Source organism: Talpa europaea (assembly GCF_964194135.1).
Source record: "Talpa europaea genome assembly, chromosome: 1".
Taxonomy (NCBI): Eukaryota; Metazoa; Chordata; class Mammalia; order Eulipotyphla; family Talpidae; genus Talpa; species Talpa europaea.
This window is the reverse complement of record NC_140073.1, coordinates 144,124,090-144,135,186: the sequence shown is the minus strand read 5'-3', so window position 1 is coordinate 144,135,186 and position 11,097 is coordinate 144,124,090. Positions and strand designations below refer to the sequence as shown.

Below are 11,097 nucleotides of genomic sequence, written 5' to 3'. Positions count from 1 at the left end.
GGCTGCCCGCGCACTTTGCCTGATTTATAATTCTTCTGCACCCTCCCTGCCGCTGTTTTTAGGCTCCCATTCTTACCAATTTTGCTCTCTTGAACTGGTCAGACGTTCAGAGGACAAAGGCGTTCAGCGGTGTGAGAGAGACGGCGGACGAGCCATGGGCACTTTCTAGGGCACTTCCGAACCGTCGCTTGGCCACTAGGACCCACGAAGGACCCGGAGTCTGCGGTTGCCTAGATACGGCCGCTCGCTGCCCGACTCACCCCGCCTCCGGCTCGCGGCCGCCGGCTTCGCGAGAGCGTTTCCGGTTCCGGAAGTGGGCTGGCGAGGACATGGCGGTGTCTGCGTCGGCCGCTGCAGGGGAGGAGGACTGGTAACTTAGGGGCACGGGCTTTGGCTGATCGCCCGAATGCGATCCGGGGAGCTGGTGGCGGCCGCGGATGACCCGCAGGGTGGGGGGCGGGGGCTGAGAGCCAGGTGAGGGGTGGCGGAGACGCTGACATCTCGCCCGAAGGGAGTTTCTTGGGACTGGGAAGCGGAGGGGTGGAGGGGAGCTGGTCTGAGGGTTAGGAGACCCGAGGTGCGCCGGCCACGGCCAGACCAGTTCGGGCCGTACCTTATCTGGCTCGACCCCCACTCCTCTTCACCCCGTGCCGTTCTCTCCTTCGAAGCGTGTTTTCTCGGGGTCCCGGGGGATGCCCGTTTAGCGTATCTCCCCACCTCGGTTTGACTTCTCGGAACCAATGTCCTCCAGTTCTCGTCCCCCTGTACCCTTGCATCAACCTGTTTCCCCTGAGGCTTTCGCAACCTCCTCCTTCCCCGACAACACTAATGAGAAGTGTTGTCTGAATAAAGCTTTACACCTCATAGAAGGTTCTCCAAGTCCTTCCATTTGAGCATCCTTGGTGAAGAGATAAGACCCTGGAAGGATCCAGCGATTTGGAAGTAGGATAAATGTGGGTTAGTTGCTCATTTTATTAGATGTGTGATGCTAACCGGGCTACCTAGCTTTGGTGAGTCAGTGTCCTCAGCTGTAAAAATGTGGGTGTGGCATCTACTTCATAGAATAGTTGAGAGGATCACTGTTGGATTTGTAGCATGCGTAAGCCTCCTTTTCGTTAATAACGCGGTTTATAATCCTGAAGATACTAGATTTGGCCTGGAGAGGTAAAATGATTTGTTCAAAAGTACCAGATTGTCTCACTCCAAAGCTTATGTTCTTATCGTTGTAAAAGTCTATAGTTCTTTCTTCCACATCCCCTCCCCTTTTTTTGTCACCAGCTTAACACCATCCCACCCCATCCCTTACATCCAGGGCAAAGTCACTGCTAGGGTGAAGCCAGTATTGAAGGGCTTCTTGATGTAGGCTACACTTCTGTGTTTCATTGGTTCAGAGAGTCCAGCCACTGCTGGCCTTTATGGGCTCTGTAGATCTTTGGTTTTCCAATTATTCAAGGAAAGATTAAGATTCTGAGGAGTCACTCAAGCCATGGAGAGGGTAACAAGGATTTTAACAACCAATCTATGGTCCTCTGAGACGCCCACTCCCATGTCAGAAGGAACTAATTCACTGTTACCTGCTTTATATTTTGAGAACTTTAAAATATATATTTTGAACTCTTTAAAGTGACTAACTTTTTAAAGTTTTGAAAAACACGGATACACAGGTTGCACTAAGGTAGCCCTGCTGTTGTGAAGTGGGGCCAGTATAAGTGTAAGAAAACAAACAAAACATGTACTTCCCATATATTGCCTGGGTAGAGCTGTGGACTCAAGTGAGTCATCTTCAGTGTCATTACAACTGCTGTTTCTGTGATTCAACATGTTTGTCCTCTGATTTACATCAGGACCACTGAATTCTGACCTGACCTGAACAGGTTGATGTAGCTCAACCACATAGCAAGGTTCATAAATATGTCAAGTACTAACTACATCCCTCTTTCTTTTGAAAGGAGACGGTTATATACAAACCAGAAAAAGGATATAGATTAGCTAGTATGGCTAAGATACTGCAGGATGCTTTAGTTAACAAATCATCTTTAATCTTTACAGTAACCCTAGAGAAAGGATGGTATTATCTATATATGATAGGGTAACTCAGGCTTACAGAAATAACTGCTCAGATCACGTAGCTGGTAAGTGATTGATACCTGTTACCAACTCCAAGGCTGATGACTTTCACTACAACACAGCCTTTATACCACCTAGACCTGTTGTTCTGTTCAAGCTAGTACCTCTTTTGAGAAGGTTTGGGGTGACTGGTATCAGCAGTGTGTTTTGATAATAGCCAGGGTACTGGATTCCATGTAAATAGTGATAAAGAGAAAGCCAGGAATATAGAGAAAGTAGTATAGAGACGTCTAAGTATGGGTAATCTGGACGCTAGTCAGTTGGCATCATATATATATCTGACTGAGATCATCACTAAGGAGCTGCCCAAAGCTGACAAAATTTGAATGCAGAATCAAGAGACCTGCTTCTGGTTCCATTTCTACCTCTTACACCTTGAGACTTGGGCTACTCATTTCACCTCTCTGGGAATCTGTTTTCTCATTTGGCAGAAATGATGTCTAAAATTCTGTTTTCTCGTGCTTCCTCTCTGGCCACTTGATGGCTTAAAGAAGCGTATTTCCCTTGTTTTTGTGGAGAATAACCAGAGAATGTACTCAGTCTAGTTGCCATTTTTCTACTAGGCCAGCCTTCATTGGCCGTGGGCTTTAACAGGGAGCACAGTAATGGTAAGTCAATCTCCCCTGTCTCTTTAGGGTCCTTCCCTCAGAAGTCGAGGTCTTGGAGTCTATCTATCTGGATGAACTACAGGTGGTTAAAGGAAACAACAGGTATGGATTCAACTAGGGGTGGGCAGGAGACCCCCTAAAAACAGGAGGATTCCTTGCATAATCTGGTCTTGAGACACTGAGCCCTGATTCAGAAATGTTCCTCTCATGTAGGCAAAGGCTGTTCCTTTCGTCCCCCAAAAGAAAACCCGGTGCCACTTCCTCCGCCCACTTTACTGTCTCACCCCCATCCTCCCCACCCCTCAAGTCCCTGCCCAGTCACATCCCAGGTTTCCGCTTCATCCACCTGCAGATCCTCACCATGGGAGATCTACATCACTCTGCACCCTGCCACTGCAGAGGACCAGGATTCACAGTATGTCTGCTTCACTCTGGTGCTTCAGGTCCCAACACAGGTGAGCACCCTACTCTGACAGCAGAGCGAGGAAGGAGAGAGGCCCTGGGGTAGAGTGCTTTAGCAGTAACTTGCTATTTTCTCTCCCAAGTATCCCCATGAGGTGCCACAGATCTCTATCCGTAACCCCCGAGGACTCTCAGATGAACAGATCCACAAGTAAGTTGGGTCCGTCAAAGCAGGGAACACTTGGATACAGCTCATTCTAGTGAAAGAAGCCAGGTCTCATGTTTAGTTTGTCTTCTTCCTCCAGGATCTCACAGGCGCTGAGCCGTGTGGCCAATGATGGGCTGGGGGCAGCTATGCTTTATGAACTCATTGAGGTAAGAGGTGTGCTAACCTGGGGTAACGTCCTTCCCTGAAGGGAGAACAGTTTCTCACAAGGAAAACCATAGACCTAGGATCTTAAATATCTCTGGAGTCACTCATTTAGTCCTTGTGTAGGTTAAAGCCAAGTGGATCCACAAAGATGACACTTTTTCAGTTGGAAAAAATCTCCCCAAAATATAGTACTGTATCTTTTCCAAGTTGCCTGTTCAACCATCTTGACAGAAAATAACGTTTCCTCTGTGATGTGCTTCTTCTTTTTTTCTTTCTTTCTTTTTTTAACTTTCAGTGCAATTCTTGTTCTCTTGGCACTGGCAACTCAATGTAGCAAGAGGTTGTTCCCTGGAGGGCCTTTGCATAGTGAACATATGAAGGCTAGTCTGCTATTGGAGCTGCCTGGAAGAAATCTTGGTCCTAGTGCTCAAAGTTTCTGCCCTCATGAAGGAAACAGCCCACCTGAAACAACATCTAGAACTATAAGTTAATATACACAGATAACCTTGGTTAGCTAAGATTAGAAACACAGTCTCAATACAGTCCTGTTTTCCTCTGCTCTGAGTGCTTTAGAAAATGTTCTAGAAAAGAATGAAGGTGGGTGGCCTAAAGTCAGAGAGGGCACAGATCACAGCTGCACTCCTGACCCAGGTGCCACTGTGCAGCCTTGAACTCTGGAATTCCAGGGAGTTAGCTGGTCAAACAGCAACACAAATGTGCATATTTCATTTGCATGAAATGCTTGGCTTTTTGAAAGTTGACTCCACAACAGGCTGAAGGGGGTTCATTAAGAAAGGCCTCCGGTAGATGTCAGTCTTACCTGAACATTTGTTTCTGTCTAAGATGTATTATTTTCACCACCACCACCACTCCCCTCAAGATATATTAAAGGCAGCTTAATGAGTGGTAAAACAATCACATTGGATTTTGAAGTCAAGCAGATTTAGGGGGTAAGGTGGGGACATGGAAGAGGGTCGATCCCAAGCAGAGGGAGCATCCCCACGAAAGAAATGCATGAACACAAGGTTATCACTCTGACTTGGTGAGAGGAGTCCAGCCAGGCACTCCGGGAGTGGTAGGCAGGCTGTGCTTGCAGTTCAGGCCCCTGCCTCCCTGTTTTAACAGCATCTTCTTTCCTCTCAGAAAGGGAAGGAAATTCTCACAGATAACAACATCCCCCATGGCCAGTGTGTCATCTGCCTCTATGGTTTCCAGGTGAGTTTCTCCCTTGGCACCTGGGATCCATTTGGGATGGGCAGTGAGGTTATGAGAGTGGACTGACTCAGTGCCCCACATCTGTCCTTCCTCCAGGAGAAGGAGGCCTTTACCAAAACACCCTGTTACCACTACTTCCACTGCCACTGCCTGGCTCGGTACATCCAGCACATGGAGCAGGAGCTAAAGGCTCAAGGACAGGAGCAGGAGCGGCAGCACGCCGCAACGAAACAGGTCGACCCGCCAGTCCCTGCTCTCACTTGACACCTCTTCTGCCCTTCTGCTCCCTCTTCATCTTTGTAGGGTCATAGATACCTTTAAGAGTAATGGAAGCTCCCCTCTGTCCACACAAAAGGACATCCTTATATGTTTAATCATATTGCATGCAGTTTCAGAGGTTTCCCAAGCTCTAACTAGGTAACCCCTACACTGTAGCACCTCACTGCTGAACAGGTATGCTGTGCTCTTTAGCCTGATGGGGTTGGGCAGCTGGCGAGCACCCTGGGCTATGAAGCAGGGGTGTGATTTCTCTCTTTGTAGAAGGCAGTTGGTGTGCAGTGTCCAGTGTGCAGAGAGCCCCTCGTGTACGATCTTGCATCACTGAAAGCAGCCCCTGAACCCCAACAGCCCATGGTAAGGGAATTCCTTTCTAATCTGAGCCAAGAATAACGGCATTCTCCAAGGAGGGAGGAATGGCATCTTGTCTACCTTGAATGGAATCTCTGGAACAGTAACTCTCTGCAAAGCCACAGATTCCGCTGGGATCTTAAGGTGGTTCAGGAGCCCAAATCCAAGGGACATGACCAAGCACCTGTGCAATCCTGCGAGAAAGCAGGTCTGAGTCTTCCTTGTCCTGTTTATACTTTCCTCCCTGCTATTCTGCTTCTTCCCTCCAGGAGCTGTACCAGCCTAACGCAGAGAGTTTGCGCCAACAGGAAGAGCGCAAGCGGCTCTACCAGAGGCAGCAGGAGAGGGGGGGCATCATTGACCTTGAGGCTGAGCGTAACCGGTACTTCATCAGCCTCCAGCAGGTGAGGAAATTTCAGCCTTCCTACCAACACCCCTCCTCCATAGCCCTAGGATTGAGCTTTGTTCTCCCCAGAGAGGTTACAGCCTGACAGTGGTCAGAATGGGCAAGGAACAACCTGTGGCTCCCTGCCTCCAGGAACAGCATCTCCTGCACTCTGTCACTCACTTCTTTCTAGCCTCCTGCGCCTTTGGAAACTGAGTCAGCTGTAGATGCCTCCAGAGGATCCCACCCACCCAGTGCTCTTGCCACAGAACCACCGTCCACCTCATCCACTGCCCAACCCGCCCTGCCAGCACCTCTGCCTGCAGTCTCCCAGTTCACGTGTGAGAAGATTCCAGGGACTGGGTCCAATCAGCAAAGGTTGGGCGATAACCAGAAAACTACACTAGATCCCCCCCGGGCCAGCCGAGGCCCCTGGAGACCGCAGGAACGGAGGCACCTAAAGGGAGGGGAGTGCAATGCCCCCAAAGGCACCAGTGACATGCAGGAACTGCCACCTCCTGAGGGGCCCTTCAAGGAGCCCATGGACCTAAAGCCAGAACCCCAAAACCAAGGGGTTGAAGGTCCTCCCCAAGAGAAGGGGCCTGGCGACTGGCAGGGTCCTCCACCCCGCAGGACTCGGGACTGTGCCCGCTGGGAGCGCTCCAAGGGTCGGACATCAGGTACTTCCTACCCCCGCCTGCCTCGGGGTCGGGGAGCCTATCGACCTGGCACTCGGAGGGATCCCCTAAACCTGGAATCTGAGGATGGTTCCTAGCAGTACTATGGGGGGACAGGGAATTTGGGGTGGGAGGGGGACAATAAAGAGATTTGGCCTTGTTTGGCTTTGTTGTGCAGCACCTTCTGATTCTTTCTACATTCTTAGCAAGGCTGGAACGTGCCATCCTAGCCCCAACTTTGTGCTGTCTGTTCTCAAGGCATTAGGATATGGTAGAGTCTGACATCTAAGGAAGTGTAGTGGCTTCCAGGGAAAACTAGTGTATGTCAGCATTTAAGTAGACTACAGAAGAACCACCTTGCCACCTAGCACAAGGACCAGCTGAATATGGTATACCCACATTACATGTATAGTAAATCCTCGCTTAACTTCATTGATAGAGCCTCAAAACCGTGACTCAGCAGAAGGACATAATGAAATCTATCTGAGCATAGGCTAACTGACATAAAACAAGTTTCTTCCGTATATTTCTGGTCACAGAAACACCAAATTTCTAAATAAAGACCCAAAACTCTTCTAATATTAAACAATCATTTGTATTCACTTACCACCCCACTTATTCCAGTTCAGGGTTGCAGGTGACCAGAACCCATACTGGCAGCTCAGAGCACAGGGTAGGAACTAGACCCACCTGCAGGATGCCCTTCCATCTCAGGGCACACAGTCTCACTCCAGCTGGGACAATTGAGACACACCAGTGAACCTTATGCACATCTGGTCATGGCAAAAACTGGAGTCCTAGGAGAAAATTCACACAGACTTGAGGAGAATGCACACTCCACACAGCCAGAGCCCTAGGGTGGGAACTGACTTTCTCTTCATTACAGGGAAGGGCTATTCGAGCTCCTGCTGTATGTGTATTTTTGTTTGGATGCCTTGAGGTGGGCTGCACTTGGTTGTTTTACTAGTCTCTCTCTCGTTGGTTATGACTCCAGCACATGTATATGTGGGTGTCTGGTGGCCCCTGTATGCATCTGTGATCACAGCCCCTGCATTTTAGTCAATACATTAAGGGAGGTCAGAGACCAGATTAAGTATGGCAGGTATTTATTGGTTTACAAGTGTTTGTTAAGCAGCTAGATTGTCACCTCCTTAGAGACTCAGTATTGTGAATTGCCCCTTTGGGGTCATTTTTATACAGCATGAAGTAACCCTGCACCTGGGCAGGACTGATCTCAACTGCAGCTTGAAGAACACGATTCGCAAAGTCCTCAGCCAAGGAAAGTGCTTGTCCTGGATAGAACCTCTGGAACATCTGAGTGAGCTGCCAGTGTGAGCAATAACCCACGTATTCCTTAAAGTCTACTCGCCCGGGGCGTATCAGGGCAGGGTCCAACCTAAAAGAAGGCAGAAAAGCTGAGTCAGGCAACAGAACCACAAGCAGACCTTCCTGAACCCTCTGGTAAAGGGTTGCAGTCTTGTCTCAGTCTCAGAATACTTCACTCTTACCTGTCAACATAGTTGGTGGTCATGAACACAATGCGTGCCTCAGTGGAAGCCACACCATCCAGGGCATTGAGCAGCCCACTAAAGGTGAGGCGACCTAGACCTTGGTATTTTACTGGGTCTATAGAAAAAGCAGAAAGAAGCACGGATTGTCAGTCTCCTTCCACTCCCCACCATGTCTGCTTAACACCCATAGGCTCTGGCTGCTATGCCAGGCAGCTTCCATCAGTTCCCCGGGTTCCCACCTTCGTCCACTATTCCTCATTGGAAACACTCCTCCTCCAGGGCCTCCCTGGTGGCACAAGGGGTTAAGATGCAGCACTATGACGCTATCCGCAGCCACTACAGCACAAGTTTGATCCCTGCCTGGGAGGTGACCCACATGGCACAGCAGACCTCTCCTGTCTCACCCACTGCTCCCCTCAGCAGTATATTTTGGTCAATTCACCTATTCCCCACTCTCTCTGATGAATCCTCTCACGCCCCACACCTCTGGCCTGTACCCCAGTTCTTGTATGCATAAATAAATTTTTTTTTTAAAGATTTATTTTTATTTATTTATACAAGCACTGGGTACAGTCAGAAGCGCGGGAGGGTGAGAGAATTCACCAGAGCCAGAGCGGGGAGCAGAGCAGGCAGAAGGACCGAGGTACACTGCTGAGGGGAGCAGTGGGCGGCAGGAGAGGTCTGCGCGCCATGTGGGACCCTCCTCTGGTGGCCGGGGAGCAGCCGGGAATCGAACTGGCGCTGCAGAGGCTGCGGGCAGTTTCGCAACCCAGCGCTCAACCGCTGCGCCACCGGGAGGCCCCATAAATAAATCTTTTAAAAAAAAAAGTTCTCCAGGACAAATGTGAAAAAGAAGAAAAAAAACAACTCTCCCTCCCTTAATTGCCCTCACTTACTCTCCAAGGCCAAATCTCGACTGAGAAAAGCAGCATCCACGTCCTCCAGAAGTACCAGGCTTTGCTGAGGGGCCACGCTCAGCAGGTGGTTGAGCCGGTCATCGGAGAGGCTGGAATCTGTGAGACTCAGCAGGCAGATGCTGTACTCCAGTTCCCCAGCCAGGGCTGTTCTGTGGAGGATGGGATGACATGTGGTCAGCGACCTGGGAGTTCTGTCCCTGGGCCCAACTGCTCTTTCCTCACTACTACAGGGTGTGTCTCCAAACCCTCCTACCACCCTCCTACCACCCTACCCTGACATTCCATGTCTCATGTTTCTTCTGATGACAGTCGTTAATGTTTTTTCCCTTTCCAACCCCATCAGCCTAGTTTGTTTCCAGTTTGCAGGTTAAAAGGAACTTTGACTCTACTCACATAAAACTGCTCTTTCCGCAACCAGGAGGCCCGTAAAGCAGGTAGCCACGTCTATAGGGAATACCTATGAATGCAGCCAAGATGATCATCAAGATCTAAAATGAATCATGTGCTCGCCCGAGGGCTGGCCACATATATAGCCAAACCCTGCTCCCTGGAGGCCTGATGACCTCAGTATTGGAAGAACTCATCCCCACAGGCAACTCTTCTTTCCCCTTCATCTCTGGAAATTGAGCTGTCTAGAGAGCTTTATATTCACCCCATGTGGGCAGAGAACTGCCTATTTCCTCCTGCTCTAACACCACATTAAAAATAGCTTTGTCGGGCCTCCCTGGTGGCGCAAGGGGTTAAACACTGCACTATGAAGCAATCCGCAGACTCTGCAGCACGAGTTCGATCCCTGGCCAGCCAGGGAGAAACCCACATGGCGCAGCAGACCTCTCCTATCTCACCAGCTGCTCCCCTCAGCAGTGCACTTCGGTCAATCTGCCTGTTCTGTTCCCCACTCTGTCTCTGGTGAATCCTCACTTCCCCACCCCTGCATCCCTGGCCTGTATGTATAAATAAATCTTCAAAAAAAAAAAAAAGCTTTGTCAAGACCCCAGCTCCTCACCTCTGTCAATGTACCACTTGGGGTTATCGATGAATTCCCGAATGTCTCTGACAATTCGGTCAGCCAGACCCTGTTCCAGAACCACAGAATTCAGTGGCCGACGGCGGCGTGGATAACCAAAGGAGCGCCATTCAGAGCCCACGGCTGTGTACATCACTGTCTTCCCCTCTTCCTGCTGCAAGGCTAGCGCTCGAGCTGGGAGGAGGCAAGAGGAGACCAAGCCAATAATTCCTCTTTTTGCCATGCAACTAGGCAGGGCTGCGCCCAAACAACTTCCTTTTGGCCCCCTGCTCCCATGAGCTCAGATCCTCCTATTGCTCCTCTCCAAGATTCTCTTCCTCTGATGTCAAAGCTTCCCATTCCTGCAAGCCCCTCTCCCTGTGCCATCCCACACCTTCCTCCAGGATATTGAAGAAAACCGTGCGGTCAGTGCCCAGGGCTGTGAGGGTGACAGATTCCCAAGGTGTCCCCGTCTGCAGATCTATCATCTGCATCTCTCGACTTCGTTCCACTCGGATCCATTTTCCCTGATACCTAGGGTTTAAAAGGGATGTGTGAATGGAGTGAAACCCAGTTCCCCTCATTCTCCTTTTCTACTCTTAGGGCTTCCAAACTTACCAGACAAAGTGGTTTCCAGGGCTGGGGATAAACTCAAACTTAGTGGAGATGCGGCCACTATCATGCTGAAGGTATGAAGTCTCCACACTGAGGTGCTGAGTACTTCTACTATGGCGGGTGAGCCAGCTAAGCAACCAGGCATAGCTCCTGTCTCGAGCAGGGACTTCCAGTGTAATCATGTAATGCCTTCGGAAAGCCAACAGGCCCAGCTGGGCGCCCTTCCGGGCCATGGCTAGGGCTGTGCCCACACCCACCAGCCCAAATCCTGCCCCAAAGTAGGGATTGTCCTTCAGGGCTAGAACAAAGTCTGAGAGGGGCATCTTGAATGGGAGAAGATGAAACTTACAGGCCGTGAGTAGTTTTCAAAACCTGGGAATGGAGAGCAGTGAAGGTGGGACAAAACACAAGATTAGTTTAGTACCCGTAATCAGCAATCCCTCCCGCCTGCAGAAGCTGGGAGCGGGAAGGTAAGTGCTACTGTGTGCTTCAATATCCTTACTTTGTGGGGTAGGAATGACGTTGGAATGAGAGGGCTGAGACTCCAGGTCCCTCGTCCCATTTTGCCCTTCATGATCCTGTTCATACCTCAGTTTCCTGACAGAGGAACATGTCTGGAGATTCCTTAAACCTG

The 11,097-nt window shown here is 49.9% G+C and overlaps 2 protein-coding genes across 3 annotated transcripts; one reads left to right on the top strand and one right to left on the bottom strand.

Moving 5' to 3' along the window:
* Nucleotides 1-329: 329 nt before the first annotated feature.
* Nucleotides 330-6,518, top strand: RNF25 (ring finger protein 25; the record flags this gene model as incomplete). Of its 2 annotated transcripts, none has more annotated exons than XM_084255514.1 (10): nucleotides 330-370; nucleotides 2,763-2,837; nucleotides 3,088-3,190; nucleotides 3,281-3,348; nucleotides 3,443-3,512; nucleotides 4,654-4,725; nucleotides 4,822-4,959; nucleotides 5,269-5,358; nucleotides 5,622-5,756; nucleotides 5,931-6,518. In XM_084255514.1, 10 exons carry the CDS (start codon nucleotides 330-332, stop codon nucleotides 6,510-6,512), a joined length of 1,374 nt encoding a protein of 457 aa, XP_084111640.1. In that variant the 3' UTR covers nucleotides 6,513-6,518. The 2 variants fall into 2 exon arrangements, with proteins under 2 accessions (XP_084111640.1, XP_084111639.1); XM_084255513.1 differs by having other exon boundaries at nucleotides 5,266-5,358.
* Nucleotides 6,519-7,557: 1,039 nt separating this feature from the next.
* BCS1L (BCS1 homolog, ubiquinol-cytochrome c reductase complex chaperone) lies at nucleotides 7,558-10,786 on the bottom strand (the record flags this gene model as incomplete). Its single annotated transcript, XM_084249117.1, has 7 exons — nucleotides 7,558-7,810; nucleotides 7,923-8,040; nucleotides 8,822-8,991; nucleotides 9,236-9,299; nucleotides 9,849-10,043; nucleotides 10,243-10,382; nucleotides 10,467-10,786. 7 exons carry the CDS (start codon nucleotides 10,784-10,786, stop codon nucleotides 7,558-7,560), a joined length of 1,260 nt encoding a protein of 419 aa, XP_084105243.1.
* Between the last annotated feature and the right edge of the window lie 311 nt (nucleotides 10,787-11,097).